The sequence below is a fragment of the Poromitra crassiceps genome (genome assembly GCF_964638095.1).
Source record: "Poromitra crassiceps genome assembly, chromosome: 1".
Lineage (NCBI taxonomy): Eukaryota > Metazoa > Chordata > Actinopteri > Beryciformes > Melamphaidae > Poromitra > Poromitra crassiceps.
Window position 1 is genome coordinate 7655317 of NC_139623.1, and position 8967 is coordinate 7664283.

Below are 8967 nucleotides of genomic sequence, written 5' to 3' on the forward strand. Positions count from 1 at the left end.
CTTGTTTCATATCTACACCCATGTAGTTTTCTTACCATAAAGGCGTCTCCATCGCTCCAGTTCAAACTCATCTATCACCATCATCCTGGAGGGACCCTCCAAGGTATTTTGTCTTTTGTCTTTGTATTGTCTGTGTTGAATTAGATGTCCTCATATTTATCACCTAAAATTAAGTCGTATTTATTGTTCTGAAGTGCACTCCACTCTGTTTTTAGTTATTCTTACTCGAATTTTGAATGGCTCAATTCCTCTATGTTGTTTGTCTTGTTTTAGGAGATTTAGAGAAGATCCTGTGTAGAATATGTCTGGCCCTGTTCCAAGCCGCTCTCGAGTTTACCCTGATGTAAACACACAGAGGCCCCGGGAATACTGGGATTATGAGTCCCATGTTGTTGAATGGGGGTAAGGCGGATGGGAATTGCTGTCCACTACTTCAGTTATGTTGTATTTAGTTTACATTGTTGGTTAAAGACAACTCAGTGATGCTCACCATGGCTTTTTGCTTTTCAGGAACCAAGACGACTATCAACTAGTCAGAAAACTAGGCAGAGGCAAATATAGTGAAGTGTTTGAAGCCATAAACATCACAAACAATGAAAAAGTGGTCGTGAAAATACTGAAGGTATGGAAATAATCACTTGAATATCCCGCCAGTTTGAAGTACACATGGTTTGAGTACTAAACTCGCCACACTTTGAGCTGATAACTCTGGACACAACTGTGTTCGCGACACACACACACACACACACACAGTGACTGACGACACGCACAAAACATTTAACAATCAATTCAATGGGAAATTCCTGTGATCTCATAAGAATGCTTCTGTCCGCAGCCGGTGAAAAAAAAGAAAATCAAGAGAGAAATAAAGATCCTGGAGAATCTGAGGGGTGGTCCAAATATCATCTCACTGTTAGATATCGTCAAGGATCCTGTGGTAATTTTGTACTCTTCTGCGCTGTAATCACTATGTACTATCACTGTGTTCTGCGCTGTAATCACTATGTACTATCACTGTGTAACAGACTCCCTATGTAACAGACTAAGAATGAATATATATTTGTGGTGCCACACATGAACACACCGTTCTGATCTTTCTTTTCAGTCCCGAACCCCTGCTCTGGTTTTTGAACATGTCAACAATACAGACTTCAAGGTAACCATGAATCCTTATGCTTATTTGGCATTTTGAGATGCATTAATACACGAACATTTATCTAATTGTACATGTTTTTTCCTCCCCCCCCCCCCCCCCCCAGCAATTGTATCAAACCCTTTCTGACTTCGACATACGGTTCTACATGTATGAAATCTTAAAGGTAAGAAACTCAGCCTTTTTGTCGATTTGTTCTGCATACTCTATTTAAACTTAGTTGTGAAATGTTTGCCAGAAACATTTCACAAACGTGGGTGATGTCAGTTGTGCTAATATCAGTACTTTCCTGTACTCTAACTTGCTGTTTCCTCTCCTCACTTGCTCAGGCTCTGGATTACTGCCACAGTATGGGGATTATGCACAGAGATGTCAAGCCACACAATGTGATGATTGACCACGAACACAGAAAGGTATGGTATCACCTCATCTCTACGTTTTCCCATACCAGCCATGCCTGCAGCTAATAATCTCCCATTTTCTTAACTTTTAGCTCCGCCTAATCGACTGGGGCTTGGCAGAGTTCTACCACCCAAACCAGGAATACAACGTGAGAGTGGCCTCCAGGTACTTCAAAGGACCTGAACTGCTGGTAGACTACCAGGTAAGGTCCCCATATTCTTCCAGAAGTGGATGGACAAAATGTAACCGGGATTTGTATTATGAATGATAGATGAGTTTATTTGTTTAATTTAACAGCGGGAGCGATGTCTGTACTGTACTATACTATATTACGGTATACTATACTAGAACAGCTCTTCCCAAACTTTTCAGACCAAGTTTCACTATGTACCAAACAACATTTCCCAGGGACAACTTCACTGCATATACCATCATATTTTCTCCCCATAAAATAAAATCTGCTGATTTAACATTGAATAGCATCCGAAAGGCTAAATAACAACATAAGGACACACATACACCTGCCAACATTAGGCTGTGAAAAATGAAAAAGAGGACCCCTTTGAAAAAGTGTTTTCCCCTCACCAAAATTTAGCCTAACTTTGGAGCGTTATTTAGCCACCTTTCTGACAAGCTAGCTAGCATGACAGGCCTGGTGCCTTAGGTCTTCTAGTTTCATATGATACCAGAAACCTCACTCTGGCTTTAAAACTGAGCCCGCTACAGCCTCTAAAATTAGAAGGAACATTAGGGCAAAGGCAATAATTTCCAATGAAAACCAAAGCTTTAAGTTCTCAAATGGTTTTTATTTCATATTTCTATCTTCTACAGAGGCATTAGTGAACGTTGACATATGCTGTCAAGGGGTTAAAAAACATGCAATCATGGAGCAGGATAACGCCTTTTTTCTAATTTTTGTAGATGTATGACTACAGCTTGGACATGTGGAGTTTGGGCTGCATGCTTGCCAGCATGATCTTCAGAAAGGAGCCCTTCTTCCACGGACATGACAACTACGATCAGGTATGAAGTCAAATATACAAGCCACTTTTTGTAATATTATGTGAAATGGAAAGTGGCATCATTTGTTGCTATGGCAACCAACCGTCTATATTAGTATTATTATTACTATTTTATCTACTCATCCAGAGAAACATTACACAAACGTTGCATTTCCAGCGCCTCTCTGCTTCCCACGTAGCCTGTGAACCTGACCAATCTGCGAGCTGATGTTTGATTGGCTGTGGCAGATGCGTCTGGCCATCCTCACATTCAAACAGAATTTCACACGGCTTGAAAACGGCCAGGTCAATCACAGCCCCTTTATTACACGGCTTTGTTTACAAGGTTGCCACAGGTCTGGAATCAAGTAGTTGAAAGTGCTTGAATTTAACAAATAAAAATCCACTACTTCAAAGTGCTTGAATTGAGCCTAGTGGAATCTGAGTTTGAGCCTTGTGCGCTCCGTCATCACATCATTGCTGGGCCAAGCTTGATGCACTTTCTTCCTATCTACAGCATCACTTCATGCTGCACTGTGTTATTGCTGGTCAACATTGCTTTGAGTTATGTTAAGTGTTAATGATTAATTCCGATGTGCAAGCATGAATGGAGATTTGCATGTGAGGACTTACGAGACCGTGAACATCTCTGAATTATTGGCCTGTAATTTTGAAATACTTTGTCCTTGAAAAGTGCTTGAAATGTATCATGACAAAAGAGGCAACCCTGTTTTTATGAATCTGATTGGTCAATCACGGCAATCTACATCTGTTATTTCTCTATAGTAAACCCTGCTAGCAGACCGTTGCTATGCTATGAATGAACACAGTTGTAATAGACTGTGGAGGACCACATCCAGTCATGTCAAATAAAAAAGAAAAGTCAAGTCAATTTAATGGTTGCTTTGCATCGGAGTCCTGCATTACCCTGTCAGGGTTTATTTCGCCGCTGATGTCATGGTGGTTGGCAAACCAGCTGATCAGTAGTCTGTTAACATGTTGCTCTGCGCTATGTCACTCGTTTCATTTCTATATTATTTTGAGGCATTTTGGACTGCGCCCGTTGGTAATGCCCCATGGAAATAGAAACTGAGATTCTTGACTCATTCGCATTTGCGAATTGGTCTGGCAATGTCAGGCTAACTTCCACCCATATTAGGGTTTTCCCAGTTAAAGACTTTTCAACCATTTCAATTTTCTACAAAGGTGGTGCACCTTTGAGTTAGATCGGCAGGGAAAACCTGGTCGTTTCACACAGTCACACCTGAAATATGACCAGTATGACCACATTCTTCAACTTGTTCACTTGCCATGTCAACGTGGCAAATGGCTACAGGCAATTGATTAAGGCCCCACAAATCCCCCCCTACATTAGCTGGCTGTAACACCACAGACTGCCTTCGAAAACCTAGAAAAATGCTAGTGATTTTAATTTTTGTTTTTTTTTGTTTTTTTCTCTAATTTACAGCTTGTGCGAATTGCAAAAGTCCTCGGCACAGAGGACTTGTATGACTACATCGATAAGTACAACATTGAATTAGATCCACGGTTCAATGACATTCTGGGAAGGTAAGAATAGCTCATATCCTTTGACATCAATCAAATTATCGTAAAATATTTTGCCAACTAAAGGATTTCCCTCCCTCGTTTTCCCCATCCCTGGTCTATTCTTTAGACACTCCCGCAAAAGGTGGGAGAGGTTTGTGCACAGTGAGAACCAGCACCTGGTCAGCACAGAGGCGCTGGACTTCCTGGACAAACTACTGCGCTATGACCATCAAGCCCGCCTCACAGCTAGAGAGGCCATGGATCATCCCTACTTCTGTAAGGCCACATTTACACTACAGCTCTCGATGCCCAGATTAAAAAAGAAAAAAAATTGACCTTCTGCTTACATCTATTTTTAAAAGTGACCCATATCTGATACCTGTGTTTACACTTGCTTAACACTTGAAACGACCCGCATGCGTGCACAAGGGTTTGGTTAAGTAGGCTACACAAGCAAGTAAGCACCGCAACACTATAAACTCATTATTGAGTAGCACAGAGTGTGCAACTGACTGGGAGTATAATAAACTGACCCGGAGCAAATCCTCAATGTGCAGAGTTGAGTTTATTTCTGAAGTTCATTGTTGATTTGTCCTGCACCTGACCTATTGAGCGGATTAGATCAACCCAAACCACGTTTTTGCGGGAATATTTTGCACTAGAGGGTTCCTTGTGAAGCGGAACGCAAAATAAATAGCCTATCAAATAAACGGGTTGCATCAGAGGAGTTCAATTCTAAAATGAACCTCGGACATTTAAGAAACTGACGCCTGTAATCGCAGCACGACAAAGCCAAAGTAAATGAGATTATGAATTAAAGATGTGTCATTTGGAGACAATTGGAATTATAAAATAGCGCTGTGATTGGTGAATTTCAGGAGGCATTATGAACAAAATTGGACTCTGGGTGTTTTGAATCCAGCCTTCATATGGTCGGGAATGGGAGCGAGACACACTCCAGTCAGCCAAACAGCTGAGTACAGCCTCTGGAAACACGCGAGGACGGACACACACAAAAACACACACATGCCATTTTCAATGACGTATGACTGGCAATGATAGGCAATATCCGATCTGTCGGCGTAGATGACAGTCACATTGGCAGATATCCGATTAATATCTGATTTATTTCCACATATGACTGAGGGCTGACTGATCGGAGTATATCCGAATCCATGTGCTTTTTTCCTGCTTACACGTTCATAATACATTTCGGATCTGTGCCACGTGAGCAAAAAAACTTGTCACTTGTGCCTTCCCCCCGTTTTTGTTTTTTATTATGTTATTACTAGAGTTTATTGCCTCTAACCAATATGGCGCGCGCACTAAATCATGTGGATGGATTGTGTCATCAACATACTGTATCTACTGTATTTGAGGTGTTTGAATGCGTTTCTATTCTCAGATCCCATCGTCAAAGATCAGGGAAGGGGGGCCACACCTGGAGGAATGGCTGCCAGCTCTACACCAGTCAGCTCGTCCAGCATGATGGCCGGTAAGTCACTGAGCCTTGGCTTCTCAATACAGCACCGCAGAGATTACGTATTTTTGTAGGCCAAACCAGAGGTTAGCATCGCACTGGGTTCCCACGTCTGGAAGTCACCACTTTTACGACCCCATATTTATCCCCCATTAGTGCTCTTTTTAATTTATTTATCCTGGTTGCTGCTCCCTCTGTCGATCTGGGGAGAGCCGAAACTGGCTCCATGCTTCCTCCGAGACATGGGCAGTTAGCCAGCCGCTTCTTTTCACCTGACGGGAAGCTTCACCGGTAGGACATAGCACGTGGGAGGATCACGCTATTCCAACGAGTTCCCCTCCCTCCGAACAGGCGCCCCGGACGACCAGAGGAGGCACCACTTCAGCGACCAGGATATTGCATGTTTTTGGTGAGGGGTTCCTATATGAAGGAAGCCCCCAGGGGGCACGGGGATAACTCCACACAGAAGGGCCCTTTTGACGACCCCACCTGGGCAGTGGGCACTCGAGGACATGCGGACGGGCACGCACTCCTTGAGCGTTCACAGCGTCCCAGGTGGGAATCGAACCCAAGACCTTCTAGCTGTGAGGCAACAGCGCTTACCACTGCGCCACCGTGCCCCCCACTTTTACGATTTTTGAAGTGTAAATGTGATCGCCAAAAATCACGGATTTCAGATGCTTTAAAAAATCATAAAATGGTGTTCATTTTTTAAGGTTATCTTGCTGAACACTAAGGTCACAGTTTCATAAACTTTTGTTAACCACAGACCTCATTTCAGGCATCTAACCAAAATCCCATTGACTTCGAGACGAGGGAACCAGGCAATGCAAAGGTCCAGGTTTTAGGACTCATTCCTGCAGCACACTATGAACCTCCACGATTGGAGGAGTAGCCTAGATTTTCAACTGATCCTCTCACAGTTTTGTCTGGAAAGTAAACATCTTTAACTTAAGAAAGTGCTGAAAAATAACATTTTGAAATGATCATTAAACCTCCGGTCTCCTCTAGGCATCACCTCAATGTCCTCCGCACAGCCACTGGCTAACATTGCTGGATCACCCGTCATCTCCGCCCCAAACACTCTGGCCACACAAGTCCCTGCAGCGACTGGGGCCCAACCCTGAAGCCACCTCCTCAGCCCTGTTTGTGTGTGCTCATGGCCATGTCCTGCCCAGCTCTCAGTGAAGGCCAGGGCCATGGCTCCCCTTTTTTATGTTGAGAATAACAAAAGAAGACGATTTAAATTGCTTTTCACGTTCAGTTCTATTTTGACATCTGGACTTGACAGAAATGTATTGTTGCACCTGTCAGGATTATTAGAATTAATTTGGGTGTGTTATTTCACAATGCCAGTGTCTAGAAATTCTAATAAGATGTAGACATGAAGAGAATGGATAATAAAATTTATTTTGTATGTTCCAAATATACAGTCTTGCTTGAAACTGTTTGTTGGGGGGAATCCTGCTGTTGTATTACACTGTGAACCTTTACACGACTTCACAAAACAAGTCAGGAGTCTGGTGTACCCCGCTTAACAGTGCCCGATGGTTGCACACACACTGTTATGTGCAGGAGTTGTTGGTGTTTTGAAGTTGTTAGATGCTATCATTCTTTAATTGGACTTTTGTAGATATTCTACAGTTACTGTCAGGTTGCATGCACCCAATGCTGAGTATCACAGGGTCGATAGTTTGCCAATTTTACGTTACTTTCACTTCTGTATGTGTATGTATGTGTTCATGTTTGTTTTTTATGAAGTCTCTTACACATGATTTTGATTACATAGACAATTTTGTAACTTTTTGTTTTATGTTGGGAGGAGTCTCATCACTTGCAAAAAACAACTTCAGAAATAAACAATTTAAACAGGTTTTTGCGGGCACTACATGTTATTGATTGTCCCATCTGTTGACTGGTTTGCATCAGAGCTATGAGGGGGGTGTTCAGGTGATTATTGAGCAGTCACTACAGAGTAGATGGCAATGATATACAAGGCATATGTAGTGGTCGATATGGATTCCTTGTGGTTTGTGAGGTGTGTGTAGATCTTCAGTGTGTGTGTGTTTTAACCATTATTTGATATTTAATAAGGATTTGTGTTTTTGATGGCATGCGAATGTTAGTGCACTGCACATCAACCATTTTCAGTACATTTGCATTTAAGGTTTTGCATAATGTGTATGTGCCATATTTGGACACGTTGGTGAGCTGGAATTAAAACCAGTACTGCAAGAGTGTGAGAGAGCAAGGACAGAATCAGAATCAGCTTTATTGGCCAAGTATGTAGACGTAAACATACAAGGAATTTGACTCCGGTGTACGTTTCTCTCAATGTACTTAAGGGGGGGGGGGGTATGCAACTCTCGTAACGGGACAAGCCCCGTCTTTTATTGTCACACGAACACCACAACACATGCATGCGGCCACAACACACTCATGCTGACGGTGGCCGGTGAAAAGTGTCCTCTGCATTTAACCCATCCAGGCATGTCCTTTCCTCCGGGGGGCAGGCCAGGAGCAGTGGTCGCTTTCTCGTACAGCGCCCGGGGACCAACTTCGGATGTTGTCGTCACTGGTCGGATGACGATGACGATCTGATCTTCTGCATGTTTTTAGTGGGGGGGTTATATACGGAGGAACCCCCTGGGGGCGCACGGGGAGAACATGCAAACTCCACACAGATAGAAAGGCCCTTACGACGAGATACCCCACCTGGGCAGTGGGCACTGAAGATATGGGGGGGGAACACAACCACAGCGTCCCAGGCGAGAATCGAACTCAGGACCTTCTGACTGTGAGGTGACAGCTCTACCACTGAGCCACCGTGCCCCCAAACAAGCTAAAACAACAAACAAGTAGGCCTACATCGATCAAAGGTGCATAAAGCAAGTTGACTGCTATTTACATTATATACAATAAGTGTGCTGCAGGGGTGACCGTAATAAATATGTACAGCAGGGATACTCAACTTGCTTTTGTCCGGGGGCCACTTTTGTAAGGCCAGGGGCCAGTTAATAAACAAACATTAACCTAACTAACTATCCTGTGTGCACAAAACTATATATACTCCAGCTGACAGCGCAAAAACCTACAATCTGCTACAGAAAAATGTATATTAAGTTAAGTTAGTTAGGTTAAGTTAAGTACATACAAGTGCCTGTGTGGTGAAGATAAGGCGGTATTTGACAATTTAGCTGGAGCTCAGTCAAACTTGATTTCACATTAGTTTTCATTATGAATTAGAAAATGGTCGGGGGGGCCACTCTGCACCCTATCGCGGGCCGCATCTGGCCCCCGGGCCACAAGTTGAGTATCCCTGATGTACAGTATATAGGAGAAATAATAATAGTTGAATACCTATGTACAAACTAATTATGTAA

The 8967-nt window shown here is 43.0% G+C and overlaps 1 protein-coding gene across 1 annotated transcript in view; it reads left to right on the forward strand.

Annotated features, from left to right (window-relative positions):
* The window catches only part of LOC310774411 (casein kinase II subunit alpha-like), an 8701-nt gene extending 1244 nt beyond the window's left edge, over positions 1 to 7457 (forward strand). Inside the window, exons 3-15 of the mRNA XM_083634480.1 lie at positions 27 to 103; positions 274 to 402; positions 511 to 622; positions 836 to 937; positions 1106 to 1156; positions 1260 to 1319; positions 1483 to 1566; positions 1647 to 1757; positions 2477 to 2578; positions 4025 to 4125; positions 4232 to 4380; positions 5510 to 5599; positions 6596 to 7457. Of these exons, the coding sequence (XP_083490606.1) occupies positions 302 to 402; positions 511 to 622; positions 836 to 937; positions 1106 to 1156; positions 1260 to 1319; positions 1483 to 1566; positions 1647 to 1757; positions 2477 to 2578; positions 4025 to 4125; positions 4232 to 4380; positions 5510 to 5599; positions 6596 to 6711 (1179 nt within the window). The 5' untranslated portion in view covers positions 27 to 103; positions 274 to 301 and the 3' untranslated portion in view covers positions 6712 to 7457. The remainder of the gene's footprint in view (positions 1 to 26; positions 104 to 273; positions 403 to 510; positions 623 to 835; positions 938 to 1105; positions 1157 to 1259; positions 1320 to 1482; positions 1567 to 1646; positions 1758 to 2476; positions 2579 to 4024; positions 4126 to 4231; positions 4381 to 5509; positions 5600 to 6595) is intronic.
* The last annotated feature ends 1510 nt before the right edge of the window (positions 7458 to 8967 follow it).